This window comes from Podarcis vaucheri, assembly GCF_965113315.1.
Source record: "Podarcis vaucheri genome assembly, chromosome: 17".
NCBI lineage: Eukaryota > Metazoa > Chordata > Lepidosauria > Squamata > Lacertidae > Podarcis > Podarcis vaucheri.
In genome coordinates, this window is record NC_138755.1 from 33,219,972 (window position 1) to 33,244,873 (window position 24,902).

A 24,902-nucleotide genomic window follows, 5' to 3' on the forward strand; every position below is an offset into this window, starting at 1 on the left:
AAGGTCAGGGAAGATGTGCGTGAATATGTGAGAGGGTGTGACCGATGTCAACGAGCCAAGGGGGAGAGGCGGGCACCGGCAGGTTTATTAGAACCACTACCCACGCCGGAAAGACCATGGGAGGCAGTGGCAATAGATTTCATGACTGATCTGCCCAGGTCCAAAGGGAAGACAGCCATTATGGTTGTGGTAGACCTGTTAACCAAGATGGCCCACTTTATAGCCTGCTCACATGCGGTCACAGCAGAAGAAACCGCTAAATTGTTTGTGGAAAATGTGTTTAGGTTGCATGGTGCCCCCTTGAGGGTGGTTTCGGACCGAGGGAAACAATTTACTTCCAGGTTCTGGAGGAAGCTCATGAGCTTATTGCATGTAGAGGTGAATTTTTCCTCTGCCCGTCATCCAGAAACCAATGGGCAGGCGGAAAGAGCTAATGGTGTCCTCCAGCAATATTTGAGGTGTTATGTGAATGACAGAGAGAATGATTGGGTGGAGAAGCTGGCGTTGGCAGAATTTGCCTATAACAATGCAGAGAACGTGTCCACGGGGATGAGCCCTTTTTTGGCCAATCACGGGTGTCATCCCCGAGCCTTCCCAGGGGGGGAGGGGGAGAACTGGAGCGTTCCTGCCGCAGAACAGTTCGTTGAAGAAATGGAAGCGATCCATCGCCAGCTCCAACTTAATTTAAACAGGGCGAAGGAGGAATATAAGAGGCAGGCAGACAAAACCAGAAGGGAAGGGGAAAGCATTAGGGTGGGGGACCAGGTGTGGCTGTCCACCCAAGGGTTACCATTTAAAGGAGGTTGTAAGAAGTTAAGACCTAAAAGACTGGGCCCATTTGAAGTCACGCAACAGGTCAACCCAGTGGCTTTCAGACTCCGGTTACCGAACCACATGAAGTTGCACCCAGTGTTCCACAGATCATTGCTGTCACCGTATATAGGGGACAGAGAGGGGAGGGTCAATAGGGGACCAGCTATGGAAGAAAAAGAACACAGCTACCATGTAGCGGAGATTCTCGATTCCAGGTGGAGGGGAGAGCAAGTAGAGTATTTGGTAATGTGGGAAGGGGAGCCGGAGTCGGAAAACACCTGGGTCAGGGCAGAGGAGGTAGATGACGAGGTTTTGATTGAAACTTTCCATCAGAGATTCCCTAGAAAACCCCAGCCAGTGGCGAGGTTCCGGAGGGAATACTTCGCCACCACCGACGACGAAGAAGAGTTGGAGGGGTTCGCTGATTCCGAGGTGGAAGAGGATTCAGCGAGTCGGAACGAAGACCGATGGAGGGAATTGTTCGAGACGTCGGAAGATGAAGAGGATTCTTTTAGGGGTTTCAGCTCCTCACCGCCCAGAGGAGAAAGTAGGGGCGGGGAAGAGGGGGGCCCTGGAGGGGAGGTGGATGTCAGGGAACTGACATCGGAGGAAAGGGAAGTGGTAAGGCTCCCAGAGACTGGGAGAGAGTCAACAGCCAAAGCAGGGACCAGCAGGGGGAGCGCCGGGTCTCTGGAGGAGGGTCTCAGTAATGCTGAGAGCGACGCAGCAGCCCAGGCAGGAAGCAGCAGGGGAGAGAAAGGGGTGAGAGACACTTCGAGCGAAAATAGCGGGGAGGTGTCAGAAGCAACTGCAGGGAGACCCATGCTGCGCCGGAAGCTGCCACGTCGTGAGTCCAGGAGACGCGTTTCCGTTAAGGAACTTCTTTGCTGGAAGCGCTTCCGCAGACAGCCACTGTCAGACTCTACTAGTGACTAGAGCAGACATGTCTGAGGAGCTCTGTCACACACAGAGGTTTGTGGGGTCGCACAAACTCTGAAGGGGCACAATTTTAAGCACAAGCAGCTAACCATCCCCTGACACCTGGGTTGATCTTGGAGGGTCACATGTAGTACAGAACTGCTCATCAGATTCATTCAGACGAAAACATAATCTGTAATTCAGTTTCTGTAGTTATGGTTCTTAGGCTACATTAATTTCAGTATGTTATACTCAATACCAGCTGACTTGCCACAATTTCTTCTCAACACCAACAAAACATTACAGTAGGTGGGATCTGCACCGTTAATGGTTCAGGTCCAAGCACGAAGATTTCATCTCTTGGCTTTGCTGAATTTTCTCTTCTTGACTTGGGTGCAACAAAATCCACCATGCCCGATTCAGATTCTCCATGAATCTACAATGACGGGCCTGTTTCTCTTTTCTCACTGATAGAAACTGTCTTATCTCTCCCCTCTCACAGACACACACCTTGTTTTCATTGCTGGGACTCAGCCATGCCTATGTAACCAGTATGGGGAAGCTGAGAGGTGTGATTGCCCTGGAAGAGGTAAATTTAACTTTGCTACCTTTGTATTCCTTTGATCAGTCTCAGATAGTTATTGCATTGTCCAATGCCAGTTGGCTCTTGCCTAGAGGAGTAAAAGATTCAGCCACTACGATTCAAGGCAGACAAATAGTTTTAAAGAGAGGTATGATCAAGGCAGTCTTGCCATGTTCATACATTAACACTGGTTATATCCAGTGCTATTTTTCTAGAAAAAGAGGTGCCAGAACTCAATTCCAGCGAGTTCCTGCTGGTTTTATCTCACAGCTGCCCCACTAGTGGGATGTTAGCTTAGTGATGGTGCTGATGATTGCTTATTAAAGGCTTCTAGGCCCCGCATGTAGGGGCGCAGGTGGCGCTGTGGTCTAAACCCCTGAGCCTCTCGGGCTTGCCGATCAGAAGGTTGGTGGTTCAAATCCCCGCAACGGGGTGAGCTCCTGTTGCTCGGTCCCAGCTCCTACCAACCTAGCAGTTTGAAAGCAGGCCAAAAAGTAGATAAATAGGTACCACTCTGGTGGGAAGGTAAACAGCGTTTGCGTGCGCTGCTCTGGTTTCGGTGTTCCATTGCGCCAGAAGCGGCTTAGTCATGCTGGCCACATGACCCAGGAAAACTGTCTGCGGATAAATGCCTGTTCCCTCGGCCTGTAAAGTGAGATGAGCGCCGCAACCCCAGAGTCGTCTGCGACTGGACTTAACTGTCAGGGGTCCTTTAACCTTTACCTTTAGGCCCTGCGTAGAATTGTCATTGTCAGGGTTCCCTGGGATGACGCAAAGTCTGCTTAAACCACTACTATCTGTGGTGCAGATATCACCAAGTATTTCTATTGAGATTCCACAAATTGAGACCCAGCATCCTGTGCATGGATATTTTCTGATCTTTTGATTTGAGATGGACGCATTTATAGCCATACCCACCTCCACCTGCCAAGGAGGCGGCAGGCACTCAGTGAATGTTGGAGATTTCCAGGTCCTTCAGAACTGTAGACTTGTTTATTTGGTGGTGTCCATTCCCTCTCTGTAACTCTCAGCTCTGTTCATTCCCTCTCTGTAACTCTCAGCTCCAGAAAGCGATTGAGGGCACCACAAGCTCTGGTGTTCGCCTTCGTCCTCCCCTGGCCAGCTTCCGTGACACTACCCAGACGGCGGGTGGCAAGGAGCAGGCCAAGTGGACTGCACAGATGTGGAGCAAGCACGACAGTGATGCAGCGGCAGCGGCGGCGGCGGCAGCAGCAGCTCCCAGCAGTACCGCAGTAGACTCAGGGACAGAGAGCCCGGTGGCCCCTGGCTCTCCCTTCCCGCCACCCTCTCCCACCCCCAGTGGAGGGAAGGCGGTGGTGCGCTCTGCCTCAGTGGCTGATATGGAACTGGAGGAACTGGAGCTTTCTGGCCCAGCTGCTGAGAACATCTCAGGCATCCTGAAGGACCTCAACCTGCGCCCCACAGACGTGTCTGAGGATGACGACGACGACGTGCCACTATAATTGAACAGAGGAGGCTCCCGTCTTGCCCCTTCACCCAAGCTACTCCTGCCATACTTGCGCTTCAAGGAAAGGCCTGTGGGCAGCTTCTCTGGCACTAATGGATGGTAATTCGCCCTGGAGAGCCTTGGCTACGTGGGCTGACTCTTCCTTCTGCCACTATCAATGGGGTGGGGTGTACTTTGATTACCATGCTGTGTTAGGCATTCCATAGGGCTCCATCCCCTGTGGAGAGATGGTCATGGCAGGCTGTGCAGAAACTTCTCTTTAAACTAAATGGCATGGCCAACAACATTTTCCTCACCTTGCTTGATGAAATACTTAGCTTAGAGAGGAAGTAGACAAAGGATTTAACCCAGACTGGCTGTGGAAAGAATGCAACCCAGGTTGTCAACAGGCCCATATGTGGAGAATTTATGCGGTGGTGCCCTCCCCTTCGTGCTCCCGGAGTGAAACTGTCTCATCTTTACCACTTTGCACATCTCAGAAGCCCCTCTCCTGAGAATTGCAGCTTTGTGTTTTTTTGCTGCTTTTCCGGACCCATCCTTGTCCAATGTTCCCATCCCGAAATCACAACATTTCCCCAATATATCCCACTCAAGGGTGTGGCTCAGGTCAGGATGTGTTATGGAATTTAAAGGCCAAGCTCAGTATGTATAGAGAAGAGTATCTCTGCCCCACCCGCTAGAGAAAAAGAAGGCAGCAGTAGGAAGGCAGAGAGCCAGCGTGGTGTAGTGGTTAAGAGCGGTAGTCTCATAATCTGGGGAACTGGGTTCGCGTCTCCGCTCCTCCACCTGCAGCTGCTGGGTGACCTTGAGCCAGTCACACTTCTCTGAAGTCTCTCAGCCCCACTCACCTCACAGAGTGTTTGTTGTGGGGGAGGAAGGGAAAGGAGAATGTTAGCCGCTTTGAGACTCCTTGAAGGGAGTGAAAGGCGGGATATCAAATTCAAACTCTTCTTCTTCTTCTTCAGCCTGATCACTTGTTTTGTATGTTTCTTAGAGATGTGAAAATTAAATGAAGGAAAGACTCAGTGCCCTGACTCACTGTAGGAAATGTAACACAACCAGGGCTCTGTTTTGCAGAAGTATTTTAAAATCCTGCTTTGGGTTGCTGAGCGGGAAGAAGGGGAATTAATCTGGCTCCCTGAAACCCAATAAATTAGTGCCCCCAACTCAACCGCAGAAAATCTATTAATAAAAACAAATTCAGCCACCACCACCACATCTGCTGGATTAGAGAAATGATCATATGCGCAGCGCATTGCTCCCATATAGCTTCCCACTTCAGCTTTATCTGAAGGCTGTAAGAAAATGATGCAACCAGAAAGGGTAGTATTCTGAAGTTTTCTGATCATTAGCGAGGCAAAAGTTTGAGCAAGGTAGCACATAGTCTTAAATGGTTTTTTAAAAAATTATTTTTACGTTTGTATCATGAACTGATGGACACTTATGCAAAGCAGTTGTCTTAATCACTAGAATTCCTGCGAAGAAACGGATGTGACAAGAGGCGGCAAGTGGAGGAAGAAACAGTTGCTGCTTCTGAGAGCACATCTCTATTACAGTTGCCTATAGGCTTTCTACCAGTTTAACAGCTATGGCTTCTCCCCAAAACTTAAAGTTTGGCAAAGGTGCTGAACATTCTGTTATGAACAATCTGCAATGACATTTCCTGAGAGAGAATGACGGCTGACCCTGTTTTAAGTGGGTAGTATCTAAAAGAGAGGAAAATGCCTGTCTTTTGAGCTAGCCATTACAAACACAGTTTTGTCCTCCCCGAAGTCTTAGCTGTGTCTTCCAATCCTGCACTCCAGTTCCCTCGCTGCTCAATTAGGGTGGGTGAATCAGTCCATTTTGGTTTCTCTCGGTTCCTCCTTTTTCCTGCGCTAATTTCAGTTCACCACATCAGTTTCTTTCTTTTTTAATAATAAAGCCCTTGTTAAAATTCATCAACACTTTAGAGCCAATTTCTAATACACACTTTTTGTATGCAATTTTCCCTAATGCAATGCGTTTTGTATGTTAGGGTTAGCATTTTTGTGCACTCTTCTACACCAGTATATGCTCTCTGTGCAACGTCAAAATCTGGCACCTTCTGTTGGACTTTGCAGCTGTGGCACCCTAAAAGCTCTGCACCTGAACTGGTTGTGCTCCCCTAGATCTGCTTTTGCTCAACCCCCAATACCTCCACACAGCTTCGCCAAAGCTCCTCAGCCACTGTCTGTGAAGTGGTCTCAGTTATTCCTGCTCCTACTCCTGGACAAGCCTTGGCTTACCAGAGAGGAGGATCTGCTCTGGCATTTCTTGCACATGCAGGGGAATACCACCTGGAGGAGTATAGTGCCTGTCCTGCCTAGGTGAAACTGATGACATGCAATGTTTACCGTTTTTAGAATTCTCCAGCCCTCTTGGAGAGTTCCATGGGGAAATAAAAACAAAGTTATTGCAAGCAGAAATCACCAGCCCGAAAGCCGTCTCATATACATGGATAAAACACTGGAAAGGACATTTATGAATACACTCATGTGATGGTAGGCTCAGAAATGGCACATTTGGGTGTGCGTGGGCATGTTTTCAACAGCTGTTGGCTACTTGGAAATTCAGTAACCGCTAGGAAACAAATCACCTACTGAGTTTGTCTGCCATGCCGTTTTAGGAGCCCTTCTGGGGAAAGATGGTGGCAATCCTGTCTGTGCTGGGTTTGGTAGCTAAGCTTGACATCAGGTGTCTACCTACCCCAACTCCATCAGAACTATTTTGGACAGCGTTTTGGTACAGCTCACTGTCCTTTGCCAGCAATTCACCTGTTCTATTATATGAGCAGCATCTCAGTTCCCAGGGAGCTTGTGGCAAAACTGGATGCACTGAATCAGTATGCTCGGTCACAGACAAAATCCCCATGTGGTCAGGCCCATGGGTGTACGCGCAGGATTAATGACAGGTCAGCTCCATCTTAACATTTAAGCAACCTGTTGGTGACACATTCACTGCTGTTAAAGAGGAGTGTGCATGGAATGGGGATTCTGACATATGCATTCATCACAAAGGGGATAGTGATCTAACAACAACAACAACAACAACAACAACCTAAGGTTACCAGAAGGGACGCGGGTGGCGCTGTGGGTTAAAACACAGAGCCTAGGACTTGCCGATCCGAAGGTCGGCGGTTCGAATCCCCACGACGGGGTGAGCTCCCGTTGCTCAGTCCCTGCTCCTGCCAACCTAGCAGTTTGAAAGCACGAAGTGCAAGTAGATAAATAGGTACCGCTCCAGCGGGAAGGTAAACGGCGTTTCCGTGAGCTGCTCTGGTTCGCCAGAAGCGGCTTTGTCAAGCTGGCCACATGACCAGTAAGCTGTACACCGGCTCCCTCGGCCAATAAAGCGAGATGAGCGCCACAACCCCAGAGTCGGTCACGACTGGACCTAATGGTCAGGGGTCCCTCTAATTTACCATTAAGGTTACCAGATTTTTTTTTCAATGAATCCGGGGACACTTTTCAACTTCAATGGATTTTGTATGGAAACTGATGTGTAAATCTGGGGACTGTCCCCAGGAAACAGGGATGTCTGGTAACCTTAAATTAACCTGGTTATTTAAACATGTTATTCTGGGCAGATTTCAAGGTTAGACAGTTCTGATCTCTAGGCAGATTCCAAAATCTGTGGGGAAAGGGAAGCAAAGATAGAGAGGTCTGCTGCCAAACGTGCTCATTTGTTTGCCATCTGCATGCACTTCAGTGCTCTGCAGAGTTTTCAACTGTGGATATGGAAGGCAAGAACTGCATAGTGCCTGCCAAGCGGTAAACATGGCACAGTGAGTCAACAGCAAAAACTATTTTTACTCCTCTTGTACTTTCCTCTCATGTCTGCTGCACCTGTAGCCCTACCTTCAGCGCCCTGCAAACCTGCCTTTAGAGGCCTAGTTCTTGAAGCAGTAAACCTGCTTCTGGGCAGCACCCTATCAGACTGCATGTGGAAGTTCACGTGTTTGAAAGCCCTAAATGGCCTCGATTCAGTACAGTGGTACCTCGGGTTAAGTACTTAATTCGTTCCGGAGGTCCGTTCTTAACCTGAAACTGTTCTTAGCCTGAAGCACCACTTTAGCTAATGGGGCCTCCTGCTGCCGCCGTGCCGCCAGAGCACGATTTCTGTTCTTAACCTGAAGCAAAGTTCTTAACCTGAGGTACTATTTCTGGGTTAGCGGAGTCTGTAACCTGAAGCATATGTAACCCGAGGTACCACTGTATATCTGAAGGAGCGTCTCTACCCCCATCGTTCTGCCCAGACACTGAGGTCCAGAGCCGAGGGCCTTCTGGTGGTTCCCTCACTGCGAGAAGCCAAGTTACAGGGAACCAGGCAGAGGGCCTTCTCGGTAGTGGCGCCCGCCCTGTGGAACGCCCTCCCACCAGATGTCAAAGAGAGCAACAACTACCAAACTTTTAGAAGACATCTAAAGGCAGCCCTGCTTAGGGAAGCTTTTAATGTTTGATGTATTGCTGTATTTTAATATTTGGTTGGAAGCCGCCCAGAGTGGCTGGGGCTGCCCAGCCAGATGGGTGGGGTATAAATAAATTATTATTATTATTATTATTCTCCTCCATCCCAAAGTTCTTCTCGCATAGAAAACTCAGTGTCAGGCAGGTGTTACAGTCCAGATGCAGGACTACTGCCACTGTAAGAATTAGGCCAGCATCTCAAACACTGAGTCCTATGGGAATTTTGAAAGCTTTTGCAAGCTCCTAGTGGAACGCTAAGACACACACACAGGCAGCTGCATATGTGCACACCTTGGGGAATAGTAACAATTTTGGCTTAGGCCCAACTATAATAATGTGAGCCACCTTGAACATTTACAGCAGCACACAAATCCATACAATAAATAAATATTGTCAAAATATGCATCCAAGTTACGACCACACATAGAAAATATATTTATTAGTACATACAAATGTTAAGATACATATTCTGTGAACACAGTGACAGCACTTGGACGTTTTACTTAAAAAAACAAAAACAAAAAACCCCCAAACAGAATATGGCCTGGTTCTCATGGATAGCATCAGCCCATGTGTGTGTCCCAATGCTTTCGGCTGCAGGAGTGAATGGGGACTTAGAGAACTGAATGTACCTCCATATAGGATTTCCTAGGTAAAGCTATCAAGCACCCCTTTCTGAAGGGTCAGCAGTGTGAAATTGTACAGCCCAGACACAGGTCAATAAGGTATGAAGTAGGATTTAAAAAGAAACCAAAACGTGACAGCAAGAATCTTATGTATGTTACTTTTTGCTTGTATTTTGTGTGTGTCAACAAACATCTTCCCTATGTTTTGAAGGGTCTGGGATGTGCCCATAGCTTTTTAGGTTGGGTTATTGGTTTCTAGGCTGACAATCTCAACAGGTGGTATATTATTATTATTGTGCAGGAGATACATAAAATGTCCAGTACCTGTCAAGGTGCGCTTCTCGGAGTTGGTGGAAAAAAATTCTTCTGAGAATGGTCTTGCTCACATGTATGGACGGAAGTGTCTTCACTGACAACACAGGTCTTGGTTAGCATGGAGGAGAAGTGTGCTTCTTGGAAGTTGCTACTCTCTATTTTTGTTTGCCTCTTGAACTTGGCTCTTAGAACTGTACTCATCTTCTGGGTCATGCGGCATTCTTTCATGGAACGATCCCCCCATCCCCAGTGTTTCATATATAATGTGACTGTAATGGAATGTCATTCTGAGGCCGGGGAGGGGCCAGGGCAAGGAAGTTACAAGGCTCGTTGGGCCAGGCCAGGTTCTCCACTGTCAAAAAGGCTGTATTCTGGCAACAGGTCCTATTACCTTTCATTAGTATCAGGTCTGAGCATCATCGCCATTGATAGAAGGGGGAGCCCAAAAATGAAAATCCTAATGTCTAACAATGTATGTAAAGAACAGGAACATTAAACTTTGTCTTATTTTAAAGTATACACTGCGTCGTCTGGCTAAATATACTACGTCTTTTAGCTGCTTGGGAGCTCGGCCAATGCAAAGACACAACCTAAGCCCCCAAAACATCATCACTATAAACCAACCTTTCCCGACCTGGTGCTGATGGGATTTGTAGTCTCTAGCAGCTGGAGGGCATCAGGAATTGGAATAGCTGCTGTGGATGCACTCGCTGTCAGGAATCGCAACCGTGAGTCCATTTCCCAGCCCGTTCCCCCTCCATATAGTGGGCGCTACCTCTGGTTATGCCATCATTATGTCCTTGCTATCTTTCCCACCACCCCCAACCCCATAATGGGCTTTTCATAGAATCATAGAGTTGGATGGGGCCACGAGGGTCATCTAGCCCAACCCCTCGCAATGGAGGACTCTTTCACCGAACGCGGGGCTTGAACCCACAACCCTGGGATTCCCCGCTCTACTGGCGGGGAAATGTGTGAAATTGTGACATGAACTAAGGCAAGTTCTACAGACCTTATGGAGGAGGGGAGAAACATGGCTGCCGTTTTGGGTGGCGTTTGCCGCCATTCGGTGACCTAGAGATGGCCAGTGTTCTGCAAGTCAAAAAGGTAGTAATACGTGCCAGACATGAACTGGGAATACCACAGTGCCCTTTTTCTAACTCGGTGGAGAAAAGCAATACTTTGTCTACACAAAACGAGACATTTTGTGGAAGTGTGGGTGGGTGGGTTTTATATCGTTGGTGCTTTTTCAGCCCAGCCACATTTTCCCATCCTTTTCTCCTGCTCCCCGCTGTGACGTTAACATATGAGAGTGATGGAGGTGAAATAGTTAAACAGGCTACCCAATCAGGACCCAGGGGGGTGGAGTCAGAGGGACTATAAAACCAGCTCTGGGAGGGGCGGAGGAGGAGTTCATTGAGGAGTTTGTTGGAAGTTGGGAGGTTGGTTGGAGTGGGAGTGAATTGGGATAGAGTTTGTGGGTAGGTTGAGTTAGTGTAGAGAAATAAGCTGAGTCAGGAATAGTTAGGGGCTAGGAAGACAAGCACCGTATTTTTCACTCTATAAGACGCACCAGACCACAAGACGCACCTAGTTTTTGGAGGAGGAAAACAAGAAAATAACATTCTGAATCTCAGAAGCCAGAACAACAAGAGGGATCGCTGCGCAATGAAAGCAGCAATCCCTCTTGCTGTTCTGGCTTCTGGGATAGCTGCGCAGCCTGCATTCACCCTATAAGACGCACACACATTTCCCCTTTTTAGGAGGGAAAAAGTGAGTCTTATAGAGCAAAAAATACGGTAAATATCAGAGAGGTTGTTTAGTGAGAGCAGGGAATGGAAGTTATATGTCTGGATAGGCACCCCATGTTTGTAATTGACCGATACTGTTTATGAAACCACACGCTTGTTAAACTGCAATAAATAAACAGAAGTTTATGTTCCAATTTAACCCTGACTGGACTCAGTACTGTACCAGATAGGGCCTGGGTGGTGGCAGCGAGAAATAAAGTGGTGGCACAGGGATCAACAGACGGTGAAACGTCCAGGGACCCTGTGTGATCGCCACACCTGCCACCTCCCTTTCAGAATACGCACAGTGCATCTGGTAAGACCTCCCGCACGGAAATAAAACACACTTCCACCAACCACAATGGCAAAACCATGTGCTGTTTAATAATAACTTCACGAGGTTCATACATGCCCTTCCAGGCCATGTTCCCTCATCCTCAGTGGGTGTGAACCACAACCAGGCATGGTCGCCATATAGTTTTTATATCTATTTGTATAGTTACATATATATATTTATATATATGGTATATATATATATATATTTATAGAAGATATAATTCTCATAAGTCACATTATCAAAACATGCGCAGAATAACCAGCAAAAAAGTTTCAAGCAAAGACATTTTGGAGCTGGAAGACCAAAGGCAAATCTGTTTTTTGTTTGTTGTATGTTTGCTTGTCTGGTAGGGGGCTTCCCCCTCCCCTAGACAGAAGGGGTGTCGGTAGTGGTGAGAGGGTTACAACTGTAGACCCACGTCTTGTCCTGCTCTTCCCTATTACCCTCCTTTCTCCCTGAAAAGTCACAGACCTCAATAAATGTCATCCGTAAAGGATGGGAAGATTCTACGCTTCACCCCTTGTTCAGAAATTCAGAGCAGGAAAAGGACTTAGAGCTGCCCCTCTCCTCGTAATCTCCTGATGCAATTCATATATATATATATATATATTTAAAAAACCACCCAAACTTAAGCCCCCAACCTTTGGTAACTTTTAAACGTGCTTTAATAGATCAGTCCCCATTGCTCCCTTGCACACAACCCCTATAATCTGTAGTACCCCCCCAGCCCACCCCTGAAAATAGCTGTTTAAAAAAAAAAGAATTTGCTCATTGCAAAATTATTTTTGAGGCTCATTTTGTAGCTGGGAGGACCCCAAGGATTCCACCACTTCATGCACAGCACCAAATGAACCAGATAAATATTAAAGGATAGTAGCTTATATTCACAAAATTGTTTCTGTCTCACATATAGCATGGTTTCTGGAAACAACAGAAGGAATCGGAGCAAAGGTTGCTCAAATGGACTTTTGGACAAAACCCAGACATAGGCGGTTGTAGACTTTAAGGAAGAGGCATTCTGGATCTGAAGAGATGCCTGCGGAAAAAGGGTTCGGGTAAGCCTGGCCTGGAACGTGTGGAAAGAAAGTGGAACCCATTTCAGAAAACACGGAAGCCCTTTTTCTTTCTTTTTAGCCCTGAAGTGATAACTCTGCATATGGACTGTACCACTTCAGGCTGCAACTGGGGGTCCACGCGACTGAACGCTCTTACATACAAAAACTTCCTTGCACATGGAAAACCTATGTTGGGGGAAAATCTAAGTTAGAACCCTTCACCCTCACACCTAGTACTCTATTTTGTCTGGATGAGCATTCAGAACAGAGTGGATTAAACACTTCCAGTGCTTTTCTTTCTTTCTTTCTTTCTTTCTTTCTTTCTTTCTTTCTTTCTTTCTTTCTTTCTTTCTTTCTCTCTCTCTCTCTCTCTCTCTCTCCCCCCCCGTTTTACTCTGCCATGTCACTCCCTGCAGGGTCTTCAGACCATGCAAGCATTGCAAGGAGAAAACAGCTGGAGGGAAACCGGTTTTGGGACGAGAGGGTAGAAATACTTGCCTGTTTCCTTCTCGCTTCAATCTTTTCCCACTCCCATGGCTTTTATATAAATTGGTCTCAGCTTGCTTACAAGGGTTGTGCCACCATGAAATAAAGAGCTCTTTCCTTGTATAGATACAATAAAAACTTCTCCTAAGCATTTCATGCTTTTTTTTAGAAAACAGAAATAAGGTCTTGGGTAAGTGGATGTTCCAGAATAAGTATCCCTCTCTCCTGCATATGAAATTAAAGGAAGACCCAGAGCAAGGCTGCAGCAAAACCTCTGGTGCCAGAGCTGATTTGATGCATGGAAAGGTGACATTCAGGGGGGAAACGGCCACAGAATTTCACTCCTTTTGCAACCAAATCACCTACCTCCATCTGCTGCCTTACCACCTATTTGTTACATGACCACAAAACCCTAAAATATGGGCACCAGCTCAGCCACGACTTGGCTACCCGAGACTCAGACTTCAATCTTATCAAAGTAACCAGAGAAAGGATGGTAAACAGAGGCACTAGCCAATGTCCAACTTTCCCTTCCACAACACACTGGTTTATGGGCCACAATGGCTGGTTGTACAACACTCCTTGCTTTAGAGGCTGTCCAACAACTACGGAAAATTATTTTCACTCTAGGCCAGTCTAAGATAGGACTGCGTTGGAAAAAAAACCAAATGACACCCTCCCACTAACGTATCTTATTTATTTCTTTTCTTACATCTATATCCCATCTTTCTTGTGTTCATCACTGAACACAAGGCATTATATTTGTGATTCCCAGATAGCCTGGCATCCTGGCATTGCTCAGACCCAGACCTGTTTAGCCTCAACAAGGAGGTGGCTTCATGTGCTTTCAGACCAATGTTCAGACAAGTTCCATTGACATGAAGAGGATCCATTATGCACTGGCTCATTTTGATGGAACTTGTGTAGAAAAGCTTCCCAGAAACCACCCTGATCAGCTGTTTGATAAGGGGGAAATAAACAAAGATGCCACCCTCTCCGTCCTGAATACCAGCGTTTCCCAAACTTGGGCCTCTCGCTGTTTTTGGACTACAATTCCCATTATCCCTGAACACTGGTCCTGCTAGCTGGGGCTTGTGGGAGTTGTAGTCCAACAACAGCTGGAGACCCAAGTTTGGGAAAAACTTCTGAAGAGCATCATTAGCAACTGCTGGATGAACAGTGCCGGCAGTGGAAGTGGGATGGTTTCATTTCAGATCAGGCCAAACTTGAATATGTCCGCTGAAAAGAGGTGGAGTCATTTTAGCCCTCCCTCCCCTTTGGGCACTGTGTTTGAGACTAAATGGGGACGCGTGTGGCGCTGTGGGTTAAACCACAGAGCCTAGGACTTGCCGATCAGAAGGTTGGCGGTTCGAATTCCCACGACGGGGTGAGCTCCCGTTGCTCGGTCCCTGCTCCTGCCAACCTAGCAGTTTGAAAGCACGTCAAAGTGCAAGTAGATAAATAGGTACCACTCCGGCAAGAAGGTAAATGGCGTTTCCATGTGCTGCTCTGGTTAGTCATGCTGGCCACATGACCCGGAAGCTGTACACTGGCTCCCTCGGCCCATAAAGCGAGATGAGCGCCGCAACCCCTGAGTCGGTCATGACTGGACCTAATGGTCAGGGGCCCCTTGAGACTAAATACATGCAGCCCTGTGAGCTGGATCAAGAAAGGAAACACAGAATCGCAGCACCTGCATGTGCTCAGAGCCACTCAACCAGCTAACAAAGCCCTCTGTTGGGGCATTTATGCCACACACACAGAAAGCAACATGACTAGGGCAGGCTCCCTGTCATTGAAGTCACCTCTCTAGCTTACTGAGGGGAAGTGGAGCAACACAAACATGGCAGAAGGCAGCAGGGCCAACAAGGGCCCCTCTGCTCCCCCTGTAATTTGACCCACGTGTGGGGTGAACGCCTGAACAGGGTTATCAAAGCCTATTAAACCCAGACTATCCTGCCAAACACCCTGAAACTGAAGCCACACATCTTAGCCTGAAATCTCTCTGTCTAAGCCATTCCATTTCCGAGCTCGTCAATCAGACATGGAAATTACCACGGCCTCAGTCTGCTTTACCTGAGGGCAAGCTGTCAAAGAAACTAGTGCTATGTACTGGTTAAGAGAATGTGCTGCAATTTGGGAAGCTCTGGCTTCAAGTATCTCTGCCATGAAATCCTGGGGCGGGCCATAGCTTAGGAGGTAGAAGGCCCCATGTTCCATTTTGAGCATCGCCAAGTAGGGCGGGGATGCAATCTTGAGAGAGCCACTGTGAGTGCAGACGATACGGAGTAAAATGCACCAACGGTATGACTCTGCTTTCTATGTTCAACAGCATTTGGGTGAGCTGCTATCACCCCAGCATCATCTGCTCCAGTGATGAAATGAGGCCAAGACACACTTTGTCATGATGGCGGTGAAAATGTTCTCCTTGCCTGGCGCCTGCCTTAATGCCATTCTAGCTTCAAGCCAATTCTGTTTTTGTTTTTTCCAGTCTTTTGTTGTATTTTTCTTCTAATTTGATTTCAACTCTGCTGTATGCTGCCTATACTAAGGTATGAATTCCTTATGCACTTTGGCTACTTGGTATTCTAACCGTGAAAGTCACCTTACGCAAGCTACCTAGATAATTTGTTGAAGTCTTACAAAGCAGAGGTTGTACATGAATTATTCTGAGCGCTTGGGGAAAGTCTTACATATTCTACAAACCGAAGTAGAATTCCTAAGGTTTTCAAGCCGCCTTGGCTGTGCCCGCCCATTGGTAGCAGGATGTATGACTATGTTGGTTTAACTGCATGCCTTACTAAGGAAGAAAGCAGAGACAGCAGGTGCTGCCTGAACAACACGCTACCAGATGAGAAATGGAGAATCATGAATGATGGATGCATTGCACTCAGGCCTAAACTAGGTTTGATGAAGGAGGCATAATAAAATACCTTCGTCTTGTTTATTTCCTTTAGTGCAGCTGCAGAGCGGTCCAAATTTTTATTTGAGCTATAGGGTGGAGGGAGTTGACTTAACCCTTTCTCTGCAGGCTGCTAGTTTTCTAAAAAAACAAACACTCCACCCATCTGCTTCTCTCCTCACAAGGGATAAGACTCGGCATATTTTCCCCCTCAGAGCTGGGTCAGTTTGAAAGGCTAAGTACCGTATTTTTCGCCCTATAGGACGCACTTTTCCCCCTCCAAAAATGAAGGGGAAATGTGTGTGCGTCCTATGGGGTGAATGCAGGCTTCAGGAAGCTCTCCGCAACCCTAGGGAGCCCGGCGCGAAGTCGCGTCGGTCTCCCAAGGGTTGCGGATAGCAGCCTGTTCTGAGGGCTGGGGTCGGGGGAAGCTCGGGCTTCCCCCGCCCCAGCCCCACGTCTGGGGGGAAATAAATTTTTTTTCTTTATTCCCCCCCCCAAAAAAAACCCTAGGTGCGCCCTATGGGGTGAAAAATACGGTACCTCTCCCAGCAGCAGCCTCATCAAATTCAAGGAACCTAAAGAAACATCACCTTTAATTTGACCCTCGGGCTTCAAGGACAGAAATTGGTTCTTTTTTAAAAAGGAATTTATTCCTAAATTTCTTAGTTTACTATGCCCAGTGCCAGCACCCAGCAAGGCTAGATAGGTGCCTGATTATCTGTGGCTGCTTTAAGAGCCCACAAGAGGCTTGGTGTGATCTGGAACCAATGCTCCACTCCTGGTCTGTTCTACTGCTCTTCCAGCAATGCGGATGGTGAGATGAGGTTCATGGCTGGGAGTGGGGGGAGGAAGAACCATAGGTCTCTAACCTGGGGCCCCAAACTCTGAAGGCACCAGGGCTCTCAACAACAGACATTTTATGAAGCTACCCTTCCACAATGCTCTGGCAGTGCTTTCACTACCCATTCAAGCACATTTTCTAAAACTGAAGTAAAAAATTGAAATAAAACTATATAGCCTATGTGCCCAAGTGAGCATTATGATATTGCAACAGAGTGGACTATGTAGTCATACAGATATGCTAGTCTTTGCTTTCTAGGCTCTGCTGAATGGTACTTCTGCATTCCTACGAAGGGACTAAGCGGCAGAATATTTTTTAAAGGCTTCTAATGGGCTGGAACCAAACAGCCGTGCCATGAAAATGCAGAGCCAGATTTCACCTCATTAACAACTGGCTATTTCTAATTATTTCAAAGATAGTCCCTCTATGTGGAAAAGGGATATAAATCAGTAATTTTGTGCATAAGCCTCCAGGCACCTTGTAACAACGTCTTGTGCATGAGCACACAATGGTTAATTCTACTGTTGTTACTCTACAAACCAAAGACCATTCACTCATCGTGTTTAACATCCACTGCTTAAAGCCCACTGCTGATCAATTTACATAAGCAATATGGGAGTACAAAATACATTTGCCATGGGCCATATATTTGAACTGTGTGGTTTCCAAGCTGGCCTTGGAGACCAGATCCTCTTCACTGCTCATGTGTATTTGGAGAGACCAAGCAACTAAAAATAAACAAATGCATGCGCAGTTCAGATGTGCTGCATGTACATTACTCAGGTACCATAGCAAAATACAGGAGGGAGGGGGGGACCCATTACTGCACATGCAGATATTAATTTATAATCAGTGAGAGTCAAGAAACATGGCACCCTTCGACCTAGATGGTTGCTTTTCCAAACAAGCAAAGCTTCCGTTTTTCTCCCTTGTTGAGCTTTCTACAAAAACTGAACATCAGGCTGGGGGGGGGGAGGGCTTCAAACACAGGGACACAAGTGCTGCCACTTTCTCCTTGCAAAACTCTGCCCCTGCCCCAGCTGCTTTTTTCTCAGCAATGCTTCATGTTCAGAAATAAATTGAGGTAATGGAGAAAACATCCTGAGGGGAGGTGGTGGAGTGGCGGAGGGGGGGGGGTTCATTAAGCTCTCCTATCTGCTGCTTCTCTGATAGTGCTGACAGCAATTTTTCTACCTACCACTTTACTGCGGCTTACTTACGTTTGAGGACACCGATCTAACCTCGCCACATGGAGTCCCGGTTTATCTTAACAGCTCCTTCAGGACATCTGCTGCTAATGACGATCCGATCCGTCAGGAATTGCTTTTGAACTGCCCTCAGCTGCTGCCACGAGACGCGTGGCTTAATCTTTAGGGGGCCACAAGTGCTTTTGCTGACTATTCTCTCTGAATTTGGCTCAACAAACCAAGTCCCTTACCTCTTGAGAGCCTGGAAGGCTACATCAACAAAGGGCTGAAGTTTAAGAATTCTTCTAATCTAAGGCCAAGTATAAAATGGGGGGGGGGGGGGAGAGAGAATTCTTGCTAGCCAAGCAAGATTTCGGTAGTGGGTTGAGGACAGAGTTAGAAACATACACACACTGCCTTAAATGTCAGAAGAATTTCAGAATGGCAAGGGAAGACCCCCTTATTTAAAAAATAAGTTAAAATTGAGTTGAATGGTCCTGAAATAATGTTTATTTAGAAAACTTCTCCAGGAATTGTACAGTTTAATAGAGAATGGAGTCTCTGTTTTTTTAGTAGGACTTTCTAGTGGCAGGCTGTAGAATGCTACAGCAGAGTTGTGATTCTCTATTCCACTCTACAGAAATGTTCAGCATGGTTCCCCCAAAACACAAAATTAGCCTCCTTCTCTTTCTCCTGTTGTTTCTTTGCTAGATGCCAAGACATGTGCCCCTCCATAGCAGCCTTCCCAAACCTTTTGTCCCCATATGTTGTTAGACTACAACAGAGGCGCCGCTTGTGGCTGAAGATTGGGGGCCCCCAGCGACGCGTCACATTTGTGACATCACTCACGTGTCGCATGCTTGTGATGTCACGCCTTGCCTAACTCCGCACAGCTTCAATGGCTGCAGCTCCTCCTCTCTCAAACTCTGGAGGAGCCTGCTTTTGATGCTGTGCCACGCTCAGCTCAGCGATTCAGCCTCCTCCCTCAATATTCAAGGGGCTGAGCGACACCTCCGCCCCCTAGAGTTAGCGCACTCGGACTACAACCCACGTTATCTCTAGCCACTGGCCATGCTGGTTAAAAGACAACAGATGTTGTAGCCCAACATCATCTGGGAGACCCAAGGGTGTGGAAAGCTGCTCTCTTTATGCACCACATCTCAGACAGAGGAAAAAAAGAAATATACGTCTCCCAAAACATTAGTGTCACGTAATATTACCAAATGCACACAAGTTGCTTGCATTTTTGTTTTTTAAAAAAGACAGACAATAAAAGAACGGGTTTGGACAAGATGAACCACTTGTCTCGAGTCCGGTGAGTGCCAAGATGACAGCAGGATACATTTACATTGAAACAGAATTACCGTAAACATCCAGGTTGAGTCCTGGTCCCGGATAGGCACATGGAGCAATAATGGTTTGGAGGAAAGAAGTAGCAGGCTGCCTGACTCACTGCCCCCACCCCAACCCCAACACTGAGGACCTCTCAAAGCATTCTGGAGAACCTGAAGGCTCTAAAATGTTGGGGCAACTGGAATTTCATCCATTCTTCACTTGCAGAGAAGTTGCGCTCTGCACTTTCTTGCTTCTACATCATCACCAGCAGAATCCCTCCCCCCGAATAAAAACTGACAGCCAGCCAGAACGCAGCAATTAAGATAAATGCAGGAACACGAGGGTTCGCCCTCATATTCAGAGCAGTGCTGTATCCAATCCTCTTTAGCCCTCAGAGGTTGGCACTGTAGCATGTAAACATATTTTTAAAAGAGAGAGGTGGATTCCCCAGAGCTCAGAATCCGAGCCGCCTCTCCACTGGAGGAGCCAGGAAGAGGAAGGGAAAGGAGAGAAGGGTGGGGAAGGGTTGCCAAGAGGCTTCTCATTCATGCATCTGCTGCGCTTGCTTCTGCCTGAGCACGTGTCCGTGGTCGTGAAGGCTTTTTCAAGGAAAGTGCAGTGGAGAGGGAAGACTGGGCCCTCTTAGCTTTTGAGATCCATGAAGTGAAAAACCTCCCACTAGTCTCTCCATCAAAAGTGCATGAATAACAGTGTCCTGTTCACCTTCTGTTCACAACTTCTGGATGCAAACCAGAGTGTTCTGGGCTGAACACTCATCTTCTTTATCTGCACAAAGCGCCCCAGATGGGTAAGCAAAGCACTCCTCCGTCTTGGTTCACTCCTCGGTCTTGCAACCGGTAGTCTGCCGAAAGTAATTAGCGGCAAGCCTCAGAACAGGTCAGGCTTGGAGAGGAGCAGAGACAGGGCTGTTTCCTGAAGGATTCCCTTCATCACATAAACCTACAGTCACCTTTGGCAAGACTTTCCTCATCAGAAATAAGCTTCCCCCGCTTCAATAACAAACGTGTGGTTTTGCCCAGCAAAATGTAACTGTTCACTCCATCCTTTTCTTCCATTTTTTAAAAATAATTTTCTGGAGACTTGCAGGAGGATAAAAATGTGTTTTTTATGCTGATAAAACACTACCCCTCTTGTCTTTTGCAGCAAAGCAGCAATTGAGGATGGACTTCAGATTAAAAAGTATGTCCTATAAGCCATGACTTCTCATTCACAAAATCACTCCCAGTCAAAAATAAATAAATGCCCTGCAAAACTTAAGAACCCCCAACTCACCCTTTCTTTGTTCCTAATCAAGATGAAGCCTGAGAAATATTTACATTGTCAACGTAAAAAGGAGACAGAGAGATTTCAACGGAAAGAGGAAAATCGCCCTTTTCCCAGTCTCTGCTTCATCAGTATTTTGGCACTACAGAAGATCTGGTGGTGCTAGGAAAGGAATATGACCTCACGCTAAGTGGCACCAGGCTATTCCCTCTCTGTTAGCTTCTGCTTCAAAAACTGATACTTGGAAATACAAAAAGATTGGGGAGAGGGGAACAGCGACAAAAGTTCTAACAGAAACTGGGAAAGGGTGGTGCTGAAGCCGCGCATGCTTGCTTCCCTTGGTTTCTGCACCTGCTGACTGCTGGAAGGAGAGGACTCCATGGCTGCGTAAAATAGAAAACTGGCAGATGACCCACCCTCCCCCTCCCCCTCCCCTGCATGCAGTATCCAATATGAAATAGGGGGAGAAACCCCTCTCTCCAGCTCCCAGGTAGGCAGGCAGAGGTAACGGGGGTTAATAAGGAAGGTTTCTGCAGAGGCCAACAACGCACACGGGCTGGAGAATGAGGTTTGGGCTGGACTCATAGAGCAGCTCTGTCCACATCAAAGGATAGTTGGTACCCACAGAGCCTCATTCTGGTGCTTGGCCTGCACATCCACAGAGTCACTCTCTCCACACATCACTCTCTTCTCGGACCCAAGTCCAGAGTGCCTCTCCAAGCAGCACCTCACTTTAGGACGGGCCCTGGGGCTGCAAATTTTGCTGCGGTACATTTTTGTCTACAAAGCCACATGCCCTCGCTGTTCCTTCTCCATGATGCCACCGTTTGAAACTCTTGCCTGTATCCTCAATGACCCTCCAGTCCCAAGAGCCAAAGCAGATCGTAGCAGCATCTTCTGTGACGCTGAATTAAGTACGAATGTGTGCCTCCCCTCAAAAAAACCCACATCTCTGCTAAAAGCACAACTTGTATCCACCACACAGCCAGTGGAGGCCACCGTCTTGCATTCCCTGAGCTCTCTGTGTTTGGGTGTCCAAGGCAGTAGGTCTTGAAGGCTCAGCCCAACGTGTGCAGGAGGAAGGGGGCGGGTCGGTGGGGGAGACTTAGCATTGCCCAGCACTTTTGGTCCTCGGCTTACCTTGCCGTGAAACTTAAAAACAAACAAACAAGTGTGCTCGTGCGCTTGGGGACTTCAGGAGCTGGAGAGGGGGTTTCCCTATCACTTTCCCCCACCCCACCCGTGTGTTTCCCATGCATAAGAGCAAAGGCTTCCTCCATGGCAGCATCAGTTGTTGGCTTCACCTTCCTCTTCGTCAAAAGACTGCACCCCGGACGAGGTGACGTCGGAGACCTTGCGGCTGAGGGCAGCAGGCTCCGGCTCCTCGCGGGGGGACAGGGACTCCAGGTCCCGGCAGACAGCATCGTCCTCCTCGGGCGAGGGCTTCTTGTTCAGTAAGGGAGCCTTCTCCAGCAAGGGGTTTCCTTCCTCCTCCTCTGTGTGGATTCCCACAAAGGTGCTGGAATCTGTGTTGCTGCCGCCGCCACTAGGAACTGTCTGAGCAGGCCATACATCCACAAGGCTGGTATTAGAAAGCAGTTGTTGCTGCTGCTGCTGCTGCTGCTGTGGCTGTTGTTGTTGCTGCTGCTGCTGCTGCTGTTGTTGTAGTTGCTGTTGTTGTAGTTGCTGTTGCTGTTGCTGCTGCTGTAGCTGCAACAACTGATGCTGCTGGATAAGGTTGTTCTGGATCAGAATGCTTTCCTGCAAGCTGGGCTGGGACTCTTCAAAGTTCTGGCCCTGATAGGAGCCGGTCGCTGGGGACGCAATGAGTGACTGGTCGCTGGTCTCCCAGGCGTCAGAGGAACCCAAGCAGTACATGCCTTGCGAGACGTAGGAGTGAGGCCAGCTGTCATACTGTGCCTGGGCCAGGTGCTCTGCAGGGAAGGGAAGAGTGGGGGAGGGGGAGAGAGAAACAAAATTAAAAAATGGAAGAAAGGAAATTAGAGTCCAGCCATCTCCGGACGTTACAAATAGGGTTAATAAAACACCCAGGGTGTGGGTGTGAGGAATGGGAACAAATGTGTTAGCTCTACCCTTCCACCATTTTTTAAATTAACCTTCTAACTCTTATACAGAGCTCTTTTTTTCTGGGGAGGCTACCATGCCTCTTTAAAGGGTTTTAAAATGGGTGAGGGGCCTCCCCAAATGCCCAAGACAGTCCCCTTCCACAAGATTAGGCCAAAATTCCCCTCAGTGAGAGGATTGAGACCCACAGATCCCAGAAAGGGTTGGGGGAAAGAGGTTTACAAATAGAAATATAGAAATATAGAAATATAGAAATATAGAAATATAGAAATATAGAAATATAGAAATATAGAAATATAGAAATATAGAAATATAGAAATATAGAAATAAACAGACATCTAGAATTTATTTAGTGCTTTAGTATTTAGATACGTTATTAATATACAAATCACCATCCACTTGAATCTCAAGGTGCTTTACGTAAAAAACAACTAAAAGCAGCTTTCGAAATGCTGCAAAATAAGCAAATTAAATGCAAGTTTTAAAACAGTACAGAATAAACACATAAGGCACAGAGGCCTGTTCACTCTGGTGGAAAACCTTGTGGAAACAAAAGTGCCTTCTGGGAAGTCTAGAGAGGGACCACAGTGGCTCCCAATTTGCTAAGTACTGCAGACTCCCGGTTTTTCAAAAGCCTAGCCATGGGCCCTGTACTTTTGAAAATTTTGGTATCTCTACCATAGTTTTAGTGATATGAAAGGCAGTGCAGACCCCGTGGGGTCCGTAGACCGCCAATTAGGAATGACTGGTCTATTGTATCTCCAGAGGGGATGTAGTTCTACAGAACAGGGGCAGCTTCAATGAAAGACTTGCCTTGAGTTATTGTGGAGAAGGCTTCTGTTATTTTATCAGAATTATCTCAGAATGCTTATTGCTAAAACAAAATAAAAAAATTCCTTCCAGTAGCACCTTAGAGACGAACTAAGTTAGCTATTGGTATGAGCTTTCGTGTGCATGCATATTTCAACAATTCTCACAATATCCATATAATGTGGGTCCTTATCATTAACCCCCACCCACCCTGAATTTCAGATGGGGACAGGGAGGGTTGTGTGCCTGAAGGAGGAGAGCAGCTTCCTTAAGACCACCTATTATGCTCACTGCTGATGTTGAGAGCACAGTTCACCCTTCTCAGCTATGATACTATACTAGCAATGGCTAGAATGGGGCAGATGGATGTCCTAAAAGGAACTGAGAAAGGAAAACGTCAACAGTGGGAAGGTTTGGGTAATGAAGGCTTCTCCCTCCCCACCCCAAAAAATGCAATGTAGCCTTAGCCCAGGAAAAGTCAAGCTGCCTACGCCAATTGGCTTTGCTGAATAATTCCCTGTGGACCTGTGCTCACTTCAACCAAATCCAGGTGGAAAAGCCAATGCTCACCCTGGTTCTCCATCATCTCCTGGTAGTTCTCGTTGTAGTTGCCAGCTTGGTTCTCCTGGTTAGAATTGACGCTCACATCCTCGCCATCCATGGAAGACCAGGCCATGAGGGTGGCTTCTGAGATAGCAAACTGCTCCATCACCCCTGTGTTGAGCAGAGAAGAGAGAAGGATAGTGGTACATGGAATTGCCCCATTCTTCTCCCCCAGCCAATAGCCGCAGATCCTGCCTCTTGGGTCCCATTGCCCATGCCAGTTCCTGAGAAACTCTGTGCTGGGATCCTAACTTAGCAATATGGAGTAGCCTGATCTTCCGTGCAATTGCCCAGGCTCCCAACCAGTGGCGTAGCGTGGGGGGTGCAGGGGGGGCCGGCCGCACCGGGCGCAACATCTGGGGATTAGGGTTAGGGGGAGCAAATCCACGGGTTAGGGGGCACAAATTACGTGCCTTGCCCCGGGTGCTGACAACCCACGCTACGCCACTGCTCCCAACCCAAGTATCAGGATTTGGTTTTCTGAAGGGTTCAGAACCCCAATCCAGAATAGCTGCCATTACCCTGGTCCCACTAATTCTCATAAGCATGTCTGCAAAGGGCCGTGGACAAAATGTAACCCTTGTAAGCATCCTGTTGCAACTGAACCTTAATAGGGAACGCAGGGAAGGGAGTGGCAAACGGCAGCCCTGTGCCCAGCTTCCTCCTCCCTGCTCTGTAGTGCATAGTATACTTACCCCATGTCTTCATGTCATTACACGGAGAATTTCCCTAACCCCGCCCTCTCCCCCCACCCCGCCACCAGTGGCAGGCCAGCAATATGGAATGGGACTGGGAAGTGCCCGTTGTATCTCACAGCCAGATAACCAGAGGAATTCAGCATAGCACTAAGTAGATCGTTCCATCAGCACAAGCATTTTGGCTTGCTTGGTGAAACAATCTCCCCTCTCCTTCCCCCCTAGGGGGCTCTCCTAACCCCGTAAGTCAATACCGTG

General features: G+C 47.5%; 2 protein-coding genes across 8 annotated transcripts in view; one reads left to right on the plus strand and one right to left on the minus strand.

Moving 5' to 3' along the window:
* CLCN1 (chloride voltage-gated channel 1) overlaps positions 1–11,967 on the plus strand; it is a 111,482-nt gene extending 99,515 nt beyond the window's left edge. For all 3 annotated transcript variants that reach the window (XM_082204650.1, XM_082204649.1, XM_082204648.1), the window contains exons 22-23: positions 2,234–2,320; positions 3,376–11,967. In XM_082204650.1, coding sequence (XP_082060776.1) covers positions 2,234–2,320; positions 3,376–3,798 — 510 coding nt within the window. In that variant the 3' untranslated portion in view covers positions 3,799–11,967. The remainder of the gene's footprint in view (positions 1–2,233; positions 2,321–3,375) is intronic.
* Positions 11,968–18,319: 6,352 nt separating this feature from the next.
* FAM131B (family with sequence similarity 131 member B) overlaps positions 18,320–24,902 on the minus strand; it is a 51,376-nt gene continuing 44,793 nt past the window's right edge. For all 5 annotated transcript variants that reach the window (XM_082205041.1, XM_082205040.1, XM_082205044.1 and 2 more), the window contains 2 exons: positions 23,917–24,060; positions 18,320–22,385 (listed from right to left, as the gene is read on the minus strand). In XM_082205041.1, coding sequence (XP_082061167.1) covers positions 21,739–22,385; positions 23,917–24,060 — 791 coding nt within the window. In that variant the 3' untranslated portion in view covers positions 18,320–21,738. The remainder of the gene's footprint in view (positions 22,386–23,916; positions 24,061–24,902) is intronic.